Source organism: Melanerpes formicivorus, unplaced genomic scaffold (assembly GCF_026170545.1).
Source record: "Melanerpes formicivorus ecotype bairdi unplaced genomic scaffold, bMelFor1.0.p_v2 SCAF_25, whole genome shotgun sequence".
Lineage (NCBI taxonomy): Eukaryota > Metazoa > Chordata > Aves > Piciformes > Picidae > Melanerpes > Melanerpes formicivorus.
This window is the reverse complement of record NW_027142377.1, coordinates 1,786,631-1,799,611: the sequence shown is the minus strand read 5'-3', so window position 1 is coordinate 1,799,611 and position 12,981 is coordinate 1,786,631. Positions and strand designations below refer to the sequence as shown.

At 50.5% G+C, this 12,981-nt stretch overlaps 1 protein-coding gene and 1 long non-coding RNA gene across 6 annotated transcripts in view; one reads left to right on the top strand and one right to left on the bottom strand.

The window, feature by feature from the left end:
- Positions 1–145: 145 nt before the first annotated feature.
- On the bottom strand, positions 146–9,956 carry LOC137448508 (uncharacterized). The gene is made up of 3 exons (XR_010989112.1): positions 9,887–9,956; positions 8,836–8,973; positions 146–283 (listed from the first exon to the last, which is right to left on the bottom strand). It is a non-coding gene; the product is annotated as an uncharacterized lncRNA (long non-coding RNA).
- Positions 9,957–10,497: 541 nt separating this feature from the next.
- The window catches only part of MAP4K3 (mitogen-activated protein kinase kinase kinase kinase 3), an 88,510-nt gene continuing 86,026 nt past the window's right edge, over positions 10,498–12,981 (top strand). For 3 of the 5 annotated variants that reach the window (XM_068153063.1, XM_068153062.1, XM_068153061.1), the window contains exon 1: positions 10,498–10,737. In XM_068153063.1, coding sequence (XP_068009164.1) covers positions 10,624–10,737 — 114 coding nt within the window. In that variant the 5' untranslated portion in view covers positions 10,498–10,623. The remainder of the gene's footprint in view (positions 10,738–12,981) is intronic. The other 2 variants (XM_068153065.1, XM_068153064.1) reach the window with 1 other exon arrangement.

Here is a 12,981-nt window from a genome sequence, read left to right as displayed (position 1 = left end):
AGAGGACTGTGTGAAGCTAAATTATCTCTGTCCCATGCTGTATCTTTACCAAACCCAAACAGAAATCAGCCAGCCAAGCAAGCAAGGTCAAAGGCAGAGAGAGAGAAGCAAGAAGTCAGGCAAGGGAGATCCCAGAGAGAGAGAGAAAACAAGCTTCTGCTGCCCAATGTAAGAAATTCTGCAGCCCAGTTGGATGAGACAAACTTACCTTCCATTCTTCTGTCTAGCCCCTGGACTTGAATCCTCTGGAAAACTCTATTTACAATTAAGCACAGCCCTAAAACTGTAACAGTTTGGAAAAATCACAGAATTGTCAGGGCTTAGGCAAAACTGGCTAAGGTAGTGCAGGCTGTGCTCTTGTTTGCACACCCTGCTAGAGTATTTGCTTTTCTTCACAGGGTGTTTGACTCATCCTTCTGCCTGCCTGTAACTTCCTGACCCGGCTCCTTAATCTCCCCTTTCCCACCAGTAATAGTGCAGCTAGTTACCCTCCTCTAGATTAATTTTTGTAGCCTCTGTTGCCCAGATGTCCTCTCAGTTTTTCTGATGTTGCTATGAATTTCAGGCCTGTGTGTGAACACGTTCCCAGACCTTCTCTTCCAGGTGGGACCTGCAGATTTTATCTGTTTCAGCGTTAGTGCCACTAATTCAGAGAATCACAGAATTACTCAGGTTGGGAGGGACCTCAGAGATCATCTACTCCAACCCTCCCTCCTGCCATGGGTAGGGACACCTCTCAACTAGACTCAGATGCTCAAGTCCTCATACAACCTAGCCTTAAGCACCTCCAGGGAAGGAAAATCCACAATCACTCTGGTCAACCCATTCCAGAGACTCACCACCCACATACTGAAGAACATCTTCCTAAGACCCGCTCTAAACTTACTTTCCCTCAGCTTCAAACCATTCCCCCTTGTCCTGTCTCTGGACACCCTGATGAAAAGCCCCTCTCTAGTCTTCCTGCAGGATCCCTTCAGGTACTGGAAGGCAGCTCTAAGGTCTCCCTGGAACCTTCTCCAGGCTGAACACCCCCAGCTCCCTCAGCCTGTCCTCATAGTAGAGTTTCTCCAGCCCTTGAATCATCTTTGTGGCCCTCCTCTGGACACCTGTGTCCTTCTGCTGGGGACACCAGGACTGAATGCAGTATATGAGGTGGGATGTCACAAGGGCAGAGTAACTACTTATGATCCTGGACCCCTGAGGAGTGCAGACATTCAGCTGGATGGGTGCTCTAGTAATTTCTAAAGAACCAGGTTCAATCTCTGCCATGTTGGAATAGAATAGAATAGAATAGAATAGAATAGAATAGAATAGAATAGAATAGAATAGAATAGAATAGAATAGAATAGAATTAACCAGGTTGGAAAAGACCTTTGAGATCATCGAGTCCAACCTTCATCCAACACCATCTAATCAATTAAACCATGGCACCAAGTGCCTCATCCAGTCTCTTCTTAAACACCTCCAGTGATGGTGACTCCACCACCTCCCTGGGCAGCCCATCCCAATGGCCAATCACTCTTTCTGTGAAGAATATCTTCCTAACATCCATCCTGAACCTCCCCTGGCACAGCTTGAGACTGTGTCCTCTTGTTCTGGTGCTGGAGAAGAGACCAACCCCCACCTGGATACAACTTCCCTTCAGGTAGCTGTAGAGAGCAATAAGGTCTCCCCTGAGCCTCCTCTTCTTCTCTATGAAGTCATGAGAAGGATCATTGAATCCTCCTCTACTCCACACTGTTGAGACCCCACCTGGAGCACTGTGTCCAGCTCTGGAGCCTCTCTTACAGGAAGGGTCTGGAGGTGCTGAAAGGTGTCCAGAGAAGGGCCATGAGGATGAGCAGAGGGCTGGAGCTGCTCTGTTATGAGGACAGACTGAGAGAGTTGGGGTTGTTCAGTCTGGAGAGGAGAAGGCTCTGAGGAGACCTAATTGTGACCTTCCAGTATCTGAAGGGGGCTCCAAGAAAGCTGGGGAGGGAATTCTGAGGGTGTCAGGGAGTGATAGGACTGGGGGGAATGGAACAAAACTAGAAGTGGGGAGATTCAGATTGGATGTGAGGAAGAAGTTCTTGCCCATGAGGGTGGTGAGACACTGGCACAGGTTGCCCAGGGAGGTAGTGGAAGCCTCCTGCCTGGAGGTTTTTCAGGCCAGGCTGGCTGTGGCTGTGAGCAACCTGCTGTAGTGTGAGGTGTCCCTGCCCATGGCAAAGGGGTTGGAACTGGATGCTCCTTGAGGTCCTTCCAGCCCTAACAATTCTGTGATTCTAAGAACCCAGAGGGATGCCTCTAGCAATGTCAGCACTGAAGTGCAGAGCAATGAACCCCACCCCAGTGCTGGTGGGACGGACAATCTCCTTCTTTACCACTTGATTGCTTCTCTGGAACAATATGGCAGGAATTTGCCCGAGGCAAAAAGATCAACGATCCGTTGCACTGCTCCTTTGTGGCCACACGAGGTACCCATTTCACCACCCATAGTCTAGCAGGCTGCCAGCAACGTCAGACCCAGCTACAAAGGCTCCCGTAGGATCTCCTTACCTCTACCCAAGCCCTCCAAAACACCCACAACGCTGCAGAACAGGGCTAGCTGCCGTGGATGCGGGGGGAGATCATAGAATCAATCATAGAATTGTTAGGGTTGGAAGGGACCGCAAGGATCATCCAGTTCCAACCCCACTGGCCATGGGCAGGGACACCTCACACTAGATCTGTTTGATAGAACCTCACCCAGCCTGGCCTTAACAGCTTCCAGGGATGGGATAGAGTCAGAGTGGTCAGATGCTCTGCCTTTCCTCTTGGAATGTAGGTAACACCTCGCTGTGAAATAATCAAAATGTATAGATTCATAGACTAGTTTGGGTTGGAAGGTCCTTAGAAGTTCACCTAGTTCTCTATGCTTATCTTCCTTCCTCACAGTTTCATCCTCTGCCTATATCCCAGTGTTGACTCTTTCCCTCAAAAAAGGCTTTCCTACACCTTCTGCAATTTCATAGCTTCATGGAATGGGTTGGGTTGGAAGGGACCTTAAAGATCACCCAGTTCCAACCCGCCTGCCATTGTCAGGGACACCTCTCATCAGCCCAGGTTGTTCAAGGCCTCATCCAGCCTGGGCTTGAACATCTCCAGGAACATCCACAAACTCCCTGGGCAACCTGTGCCAGTGTCTCCCCACCCTCACTGGAAATAATTTCTTCTTAATCTCCAGTCTAAATTTGCCCTCCTCAAGTTTAAGGCCATCAGCCTAAATTGCACCAACATGGGGTATGCAGTATAACTGGTTAGTGAATACATGCTTGCAAAAGAAGGCTATCACTTTCTCAGTGTTGTTATCAGAAGGAGCAAATGAAAGCTCCCCTAAGGAACATCTCATACCGAATGTCTTGGTCTCTGTGGCTGAAAACTACAGTTAATTTGCGTTACAAGAGGGAATCTATTTCTTCACGCTGGTTCCTGTGGGCAGACCTGCTTGCCTTGCAAACAGCATCTGTGGCTGGCCTTGGGAAAGGCAAGTGTAAATGTTCCTTGAGCTGTCCAACAGACAGCAATGTGCCCTTGTTGCCAAGAAGGCCAGTGGTATCCTAGGGTGCATCAAGAAGAGTGTGGCCAGCAGGTCAAGGGAGGTTCTCCTCCCCCTCTACTCTGCCCTTGTGAGACCACATCTAGAGTATTGCATCCAGTTCTGGGCTCTCCAGCTCAATGGGGACAGAGACATACTGGAGAGTGTCTAACAGAGGGCTAAGAGACTGCTGAAGGGAGTGGAACATCTGTCCTATGAAGAAAGGCTGAGAGACCTGGGGCTGTTTATTCTGGAGAAGGGAAGACTGAGAGGAGGTCTTATGAATGTTTATAAATATCTGAAGGGTGGGTGCCAAGAAGGGGCCAGGCTCTTTTTGGTGTTGTCCTGTGGTAGGACAAGGGGCCCAGGAAGTTCCACCTCAACATGAGGAAAAACTTCTGTATTGTGAGGGTGACAGAGCCCTGGAGCAGGCTGCCCAGAGTGGTTGTGGAGTCTCCTTCTCTGGAGATGTTCAAGGCCCATCTGGACTCATTCCTGTGTGACCTGCCATAGGTGATCCTGCATTGGCAGGGAAGGTGACTCAATGATCTTCAGACATCCCTTCTAACCCCTACCATTCTATGATTCTATGACTTCAAGAGCCTGATGGAATGTCCACAGTATTCATCTTCTGCTGACACAGAGATCAGTGGTTAAAACCAGAGGAGATTTCATAGTTGCTGAGGATGATAGATCTGCTGATACTGAGATAGAATTTGACAAGTAACCATGAGCTCCTGAATAAAAGAGGTTTCCTTTTTCCTTCTCCATTAAAAAATCCATTATAGAGGGAAGATAATCCTCCTACTTTTACACTTCTCCTCCTCCATCCTCCAGAAAGAGAAGTGCAGGTTTTTTTACCTGCATGCAGCTGTAAAACGGTGCCTGTTGGTCACCAAGGTCTGTAATGGCCCCACGTGGAGAATGAACATTGTGTCAACATTAATTTCCCAAGCCAGCGCTCAGCTGTGAAGACAGTGAGCTACAGGAGCCAAGTAAGGCTCTTGATCACTTCTTGTCAGACTTAAAATATTCAGTGGCAAATGTCTCCATGTGTTGCCCAATGTCTGCAAAGTTTCAGATAATTTGTTGTATCCCTTTTTGCCTCCTCCTTGAAACTGAAGCAGCAAGTGAACGTGACTTTCACCAATACGCTCAAAATAACAAGGTCTCCTTTGTCCTGGGAGAATAATGGTTACCATGAGTGTATCTGAGCAGCATTTGTCCTAGCTACCCTGCAAGGGGGAATGTGGGTCAAGTCCTGATCCAGAACTGCACTGTTATTTCTCTGTGGTCATGGCTCGCAGCCAGGAGCAGCTTATCAGAGCTCAGTGTTGGCACACTGTGGTGGTCGTTGCTGCCCAGCGAGAAGCTGCCCTCCAGAAGCATCAGGACTCTGCCTCCGGCTCCCCCTGCAAATCCTGTCCAGGCAGCAGTCAAGGGGTTGGATCTTCTCTGCTGCATGCTGGACAAAGAGCTGCAGTCTTTTTGATGATGTCGTAACAGAATGCTTCCTGAAAATCTGCAAAGATGCTTCCTTCAGCTCGTAGCTTCTCTAGCCACTCACTCACTCTGTCCTCTCTGATGTCCTCTGTGGGGAGGGACTTTTTAGGGTGTCAGGTAATGATAGGACTAGGGGGAATGGAACAAAACTAGAAAGGAGTAGATTCAGATTGAATGTTAGGAAGAAATCAAGACTTCCCCATGAGGGTGGTGAGACATTGGAAGAGGTTGCCCAGGGAGGTCGTGGAAGCCTCATCCCTGGAGGTTTTTAAGGCCAGGCTGGCTGTGGCTGTGAGCAACCTGCTGTAGTGGGAGGTGTCCCTGCCCATGGCAGGGGGGGTGGAACTGGATGATCCTTGAGGTCTCTTCCAACCCTAACAATTCTATGATTCTATGCTCTCCCTGTCACCATCCAGCTCTTCCTTTTCCTCCACTTTTTATCCATTAGTGCTGCCAACAGGACAACTTGTTCTTTTAGTTGAAAAGCACATTCTTCCATTGAATGTAGACAGAAACTAAACTCTCAGGGCTCCTAATTTAGTTGTTGAACCCATGGTGAGGTCTGTTCACTTGCCTGAACCTAGGTAAGCCAGGGGGAGATATGAGTCAGATGCAGGAGGGCACTGTGCCACCCTTGTCTGGAGTGCAGCCCTATGAGGAGAGGCTGAGGGAGCTGGGAGTGTTTAGCCTGGAGAAAAGGAGGCTCAGAGGGCACCTTATTGTTGGACATTGTGAAGAAGTTCTTCACAATGAGAGTGGTGAGATACTGGAACAGGTTGCCCAGGGCTGTGGTTGAGGCCCTGTGCCTGGAGACATTCAAGAAGAGACTTGATGTGGCCTTGGGCAGCCTGATCTAGTTGGAGGTGTTCCTGCCATACAGCACAACAACCCTACAGCACTACACCCCAAGCCCTGTTAGTGTTCAAAAGTATGTCCTGCTCCAGCCACACATTATAAAGTGGCAGCACTGAATTCTCTACTCCATCCTTACAATCTCCATGCATCTTCTTCATAGCCTGAAGGAATCTGGGGCTAGCTCCTTTACTTTAGCTTATAACATGCAGTGTTTTCTTTTTGTGCTCTATTAAGACTCCATAAAAGATCTTGTTCCAAACTGAAAATGTCTATCTCTGTCTCTACCAGGAGATTAAGCTCTAACTCAGTCAGGGAAAGCAAGAGCACACAATACTCTGGTTTTCCTCACTGCCTGTTACAACTATTTCAAAGCCCAAAGGAGTTTTGAGGGTAGCCTCATTAGCTTCTACCTTGCAATGGTTCACTTTGTGGTTTTTTTGACTCAGTAAAAGCTCATGTTCCAAACTGAGTATGTCCTGCTCCAGCTTCCCCAGGGAAAGTGGCAGCACTGTCATGGCTGAGTTCAATCTGCTGATGTGTATTCAATACCTTACTTGTAGCATGCTAGCTCCAAAATGAAAGTGCTGGCTGGAGCCAGGTTATCATGGGGCTTGAAGTTCAGGTTGTATCATGAGAAGCTTCCTGTTTCCAGTTGCAGCTTCTGGATTCCAGGTTTGGGGTGCCGGTATTTTCTGCTGGCCTGCCTATTGCATGCTTGAGGGGGTGAGGGAGGAGTCGTTTTGTCGCTGGTTTCTGCTGCTGCTTTTTGCTGTGCTTTTCTGTGAAATAGACTAAGGTAATTGTGCATCCTGTCAGCTCATTAAACCCCTCTCAACCCAGAGTGGGGGTGTGTGGGAGGTTGTGTTACTTTCCTTCCCATCTGTGTCTATGTGGGGGAGCAGAGTCTGTTATCAGTTTAAAAAAGATGTTGAGTTGTTCAAACATGTCCAGAGAAGGGCAACAAAGCTGGGGAGGGGTCTGGAGCACAGCCCTGTGAGGAGAGGCTGAGGGAGCTGGGGGTGTTTAAGCATGGAGAAGAGGAGGCTCAGGGGAGACTTTCTTGCCGTCTACAACTACCTGAAGGGAGGCTGTAGCCAGGTGGGGGTTGGTCTCTTCTCCCAGACAACCAGCATCAGAACAAGAAGCCACAGTCACAAGATGCACCAGGGGAAGTTTAGGCTGGATGTTAGGAAGAAATTCTTCCCAGAAAGAGAGATTGGTCATGGGAATGTGCTGCCCAGAGAGGGGGTGGAGTCACTGTCCCTGGAAGAGTTTAAAAAGAACCTGGATGAGGCACTTAGTGCCATGGTTTAGTTGATTAGATGGTGTTGGATGATAGGTTGGACTTGATGATCTCAAAGGTCTTTTCCAACCTAGTTAATTCTGTATTCTATATGTAAATCACCACCAATTTTAACCCAGAGCAGTCTGTGTTGGAGCCCAAGGTGGGGCTTGGAGAATGGGCTGTCTTTAACCCAGACAGTCTAATTGGGTGAGCCAGGCAGGAGTTTAAAAGGGTTGAGATAACACAAAGCAAGTTATGTTGGGTTTTCTTCTCCTCTGGAATGTTTACTGTGTTTGATGCATTTTTGCTTTCCAGGGGTGGCATAAAATCATATGCACTTGTACCCTCTGTGGTGGTGCTCATTATCTCAGGGGAAGGGCTTAGAGCTATGCTGTTGCTGTGCTGCTTGGTGGCACGTTAGGCTATGATTAGTCTGCTTGCCACTTGGTTTAGATGTAATCTCACACAACTGATGGGCCAAGTTTTATCTAGAGGGATGCAGGTCTCTCCCAAGAATACCACCTGGAGACCTGCCCCAAGGCTGGGTAATTCTGAGTGGCTGGGTGTGTGGGAGACTATAGGTAAGTGCCTAGGATGGTGGCCATCTCGAGTGGTTTGGAATGTCACCCCTCAACAAGTGCAAAATCCTGGCAAACTGGTAAAACACTTGGAAAAAATCTGTTGTCAGCCCAGAAGTTCCTGAGAGACAGGAATCACTGCAACGTGTTGGGGCCTGGCCCACGCCTGTGCAGAGCACTCAGGGGCAAGTGAAGGACCTACAGGCAGCCTGACCTCATTTCAATCCAGTGCTATACAAAATGACTCCTCCAGAATTCTGCCATTAGATGTCAGTGTCAGCCTGCCTAACAAGGACCACAATCTCAGGAAACTATTTCCCCTTTACAAAAGTCTTCTTTTGTCTCTTTCCCTTTCCAGTTATTCAATAAATATAGGCACTGACTAGAGCCTGATGGTGATTTCCTCAGCATGCCTGAGAAGTGAAGTAGAGCTGCCAAACAACACCATTTAAGAAAGAACTGCAGCTCTTCTTCATTTTGCCTGCTGACATACTCTGACATTGCAGTCACTTGGAGAAGAGAAGGCTCCAGAGCGACCTTAGAGCAGCATTCCAGTACCTGAAGGGAGCTACAGGAGAGGTGGGAAGGGACTTTTGACAAGAGCTTGCAGTGATAGGGTGAGGGGAAAATGGCTTTCAGCTGGAAGAGATTTAGACTGGAGATTAGGAAGACATTCTTTCCTGTGAGGGTGGTGAGACACTGGCACAGGTTGCCCAGGGAGGCTGTGGCTGCCTCCTCCCTGGGGGTGTTCAAGGCCAGGCTGGACGAGGCCTTGAGCAACCTGGGCTGGTGGAAGGTCCCCATGGCAGAGGGGCTAGAACTAGGTTGCCTTCAAGGTCCCTTCTATCAGTTCTATTCTGTCTAAGGGACTGGATGGAATCCACCCAAAGATTCTGAGAGAGCTGGCAGAGGTGCACACTAAGCCTTTTCCCCTCATCTTTCAGCAGCTGTGGATAACTGCAAGGTCCCAGAAGACTGGAAGTTACCCAATGTGTGTAACATCTACAAGAAGGAGGGCTGGAAGGAGGATCTGGGAAGCTACAGGCCTGTCAGTTTACCTTTGGTGCTGGGGAAGCTGATGGAGCAGACCATCCCGAGTACACACAGCACACGCAGGACAACCACGATGATCAGGCCCAGTCAGCATGGGTTCATGAAGGGCAGGTCCTGGATCTCCTTCTCTACAACATGGTCACCTGCACAGTGGGTGAGAAAAAGGCTGTAGATGTTTTTAACCTGGACTTTAGTAAAGCCCTTGACAGCATTTCCCACAGCATTTTCCTGGAGAAAACTGACTGCTTCTAGCTTCCATGGGTGGTCACTTTGCTAACAACTAGCTGGCTGACCAGGCCCAAAGAGCGGTGGTGAATGGAGTTAAGTCCAGCTGGCAGCTGGTCATTCACTGTCTGTATCATTGATGAAGATACTGAATAGCACTGGCCCAAAAGCAAGGACACCACGTGTTGACCATCTCCATTTGGACATTACAGAATCACAGAAACATTCAGGTTGGAAAAGACCCTCAGGATCACCAAGTCCAACCACTGACCCTGCTCTGCAAGGGTCACCCCTAAACCATAGCCCAAAGCACCACGTCCAAAACACCTTTAAACACCTCCAGGCTTGGTGACTCCACCACCTTCCTGGGCAGCCCATTCCAGTGCCTGATCACTCTTGATGGGAAAAACTTCTTCCTAATGTCCAGTCTAAACCTACCCAATCATAGCTTGAGGCTGTTCCCTCTTGTTCTATCACTAATCACCAGGGAGAAGAGACCAGCACCAACCTCTCCACAACCTTTCAGGTAGTTGTAGAAAGCGATGAGGTCTCCCCTCAGCCCCCTCTTCTCCAAACTACACAGCCCCAGCTCCCTCAGTTGTTCCTCACAAGATTTATTCTCCAGGCCCTTCTCAGTTTTGTTGCCCTCCTCTGCACTGGCTCCAGCACCTTCACATCTCTCTTGTACTGAGGTGCTCAAAATTGAGCTATTGACCTTTTGTATGCAAACATGCAACCAATTCCTTATCTGCTGGACAGTCCACCCCTCAAATCCACATCTCTCCAGCTTAGTCAGAAAGGTCTTGTGGGACACTGTGCCAAAGGCCTTACACAAGTCCAGGCAGGTGACATTTGCTGGTCTTTCCTGGTCCACTGATGTAGTTACACCTTTGTAGCAAGCCACTAGGATAGGGAGGGGAGGGAGGAGGAGGGAGGGAGGAGGAGAGAGGGAGGGAGAGAGGGAGGGAGAGAGGGGAGAGAGGGAGTTGGGGGAGGGAGAGGGGGAGAGAGGGGGTAGGGGGGAAGAAGAGGGAGAGGGGAGATGGGGAAGAGGGGGAGAGGAGGGGAAGAGAGGGTGGAAGGGGGATGGAGGGGAGGGAGGAGAGAGGGAATGGGGGAGGGGGTGGAAAGGAGGGAAAGAAGCGGGGGAGGGGGGGTGGAGGGAGAGAGGGGGTGGAGGGAAGAGAAGGAGGTGGAGGGAAGGGAAGGAGGAGGAGGAGAAGAGGGGAGAGGGAAGAGGAGAGGGCGTTAGAGGGAGGGTGAGAGAGGGAGGGAGAGAGAGGGAGGGAAGGAAGGCAGGGAGCGGCTCGCGAGGCGCGCGCGCAGGGCGGGGCCAACCCCGCCCCACCCCACCCCGCCGTGCCTCGCCTCGCCTCGCCTCGCGCAGGCCCCGGTAGCGCGGAGGCGGAGTGTGGCGGCGATCACCTTTGCGCCTGCGCGCTGCGGGACGCGGCGCCATGTTGCCGGAGCGGGCCGGGGGGCGGCGGTGAGCCTTCCGGTATCGGCTTCCCTCACCCTCTCCTCCGGTCCAGGGGGTCGCAGCCGAGCGGGGTCTTCCCCCCGGCACCATGAGCGGCGGTGGCGGCGGCGGGCGGGTATGCGACCTGTCTCGGCGCAACCCTCAGGAGGACTTCGAGCTCATCCAGCGCATCGGCAGCGGCACCTACGGCGACGTTTACAAGGTAGGTGCAGCACCGCTGCGAGAAGCGGGGGGCTTCTTGTCTCTCCGCCCCTCCCACGGTGATCGGTTTTCTGTTGCCGAGCAACCGGGCCGGCCCTTCACCCCAAGTAATCGGGGGGCCTTCCGTGGCCAAGAGATGTTTACCTTCCCTCCCCGTCTCTGAGGAGGCTTCCCGCTGTTGGGGGGCAGTGAGATCGCCGTTTTCCCGCCCCCCACTTCAGGTGGGGTCTGCCTCCTCGTACCGACCACGGGCGTCGTGGGAGCGGGAGGGTGCCCGGCCTGGCCGCCCCTAGGTGCCCTCCGCGGAGGCCCAGCCCTGTTTCGCTGCCCCTGCCCGCTAGCCTGGCCAGCCCAGCCCGTGCTAGAAGGCGACCTCCGGGGCCCACCTGGGCGCTCGTGGGGCCGGCCCCCGCTGCCGGCGCCGGGCCGGTGGTGCGGGGCCGCGGCACGCTCCCGGCTGCCTGCGGCCCGGGAGCCGGTTCCTGCCGCTGCTGGGTGCCGGCTCGGGTGTCTGTTCCACGGGCGGAGCCTGGGGGTCAGCTCCCCTCCGGAGCAGGCGGCAAGAAGCACACGCTTGCTCGTTCATTGCTAGCACAAATGTCACTTTAAATTGTGTGCCTGAAGGCGAGCAGCCTGCTGCTCTCGTCGTTGTCTTGGGTGGAAATATCAGTGTTTTGGGCGTCTGTCGCTGCAAAACCTGAGGCAGGCTCGACGGAGGGCAAACCAGGAAGTCAGGGACCTTGTCGTTAGGATCAGAGTCTTTCACGATCTTGGCCTAACTTGGGAGGGTAGAATAAGCAAAGCTAAAGCAACAGCGGCCAAACATAATTTTAGCTTTTATGGCTTTATAGCGTACCTTGTTCTTTTTTCTCTGCTCTGCAGCATACGCTGTTACTTGTGTGTCCCCTTGAACTCTTGCCCACCTGGTGGGCTGCCCCTCGGGTGGGATGACAGCTGCTCCTGTCTGGTGGCAGGGCAGAGGGAAGAATTGAAGTTGGTTGGAAGCATCACTTCAAACGTGTGCTTTTCCAAGTGTCTTCTGGTCTGGTTTTGCCACCCCAGGGTGGGCCATGGGTGTTTTAAGAGGACCTGTGTCGTTAGGCAGGACCATAGGGAAACATTTAGAGCTATTCCGGTTTGAGGTGCGCAAAACTGGGGCCTGATGCTGCTTTTGGCACAGAGTGAATGTATGTAGAATGAAGTCTTATTTGGGTTGGGGTGATTTTGGTTTAATCCCAGCTCACCAACATGTTATGAAAGTTTGAGGACCTAAATCCTCTTGTTATTGAGCTCTTAGTGGGCTAAATCCTGCTTTATTAATTGTTTAATTGAAAGGGGCTTTGTGTTCTTTTTTCCCCACCTTGAAAGCTTTCTTGGGGTACTATGCTGATGATTTAATTGTCCAAGTCTACTTGCCTTATATTCTCCTTTCCTGTTTTCCTGTAAAATGTTACCTTGATGTGTTTAGCTCTGTTTCTGTTAAAGATTTTGTTTTAACTGGCATGCTGACTCTGTGCCATCTTACCAATCAGATTTATTCAGTGCTGTGTATGGAATTTTGATGAATGTGAGTTAGCCAAATCATCTTTGTTTCTGGTTTAACTTTAAGGACATTACCAGCTACAGAGTGAATATTCAAACTTGTCATACCCCTCTGCATCTGAAACCTATTCAGTTTCCCTGAGTTTATCAAGGTTTTCTGGATGATTATGGTACTTGCACTGCAGTAGCTTTCACTTTGGTGTCTTGTGAGTAGCCAGTTGTTTGGCACTGCTTGTGACTCTTTCGTTGTTGTTGTTGATTGAGGCAGAGTGGATTTATTTGTTTACAATCTCCCTGTGACAGCCAAGAAAGATGATGACATATCAGGACAAGGATACATTAAGCTGGTATAAAAAAACCTGTATTTCTTCCAGATGAGAGAGAGGTAAAGTGCTTTCTGGTTAGGCTGTGGACAGTGTAGGGAAGATGAGGTGTGCTTTTTCTCCTGGATGGATTATTGCCTGTTTCATTTTGAGGCAAGGTCTAAGTAGAGTATGAAAGTAGCCCAAAAATAATGACACAAACTGGTTACTTCTAATGTGACAAAGAGGAAGTAATACAGTCCTAAGTGTCATCCCCACAGAGAATCATAGGATTGTTAGGGTTGGAAGGGACCTCAAGCATCATCCAGTTCCAACCCCCCTGCCATGGGCAGGGACACCTCACACTACAGCAGGTTGCTCACAGCCACCTCCAGTCTGGC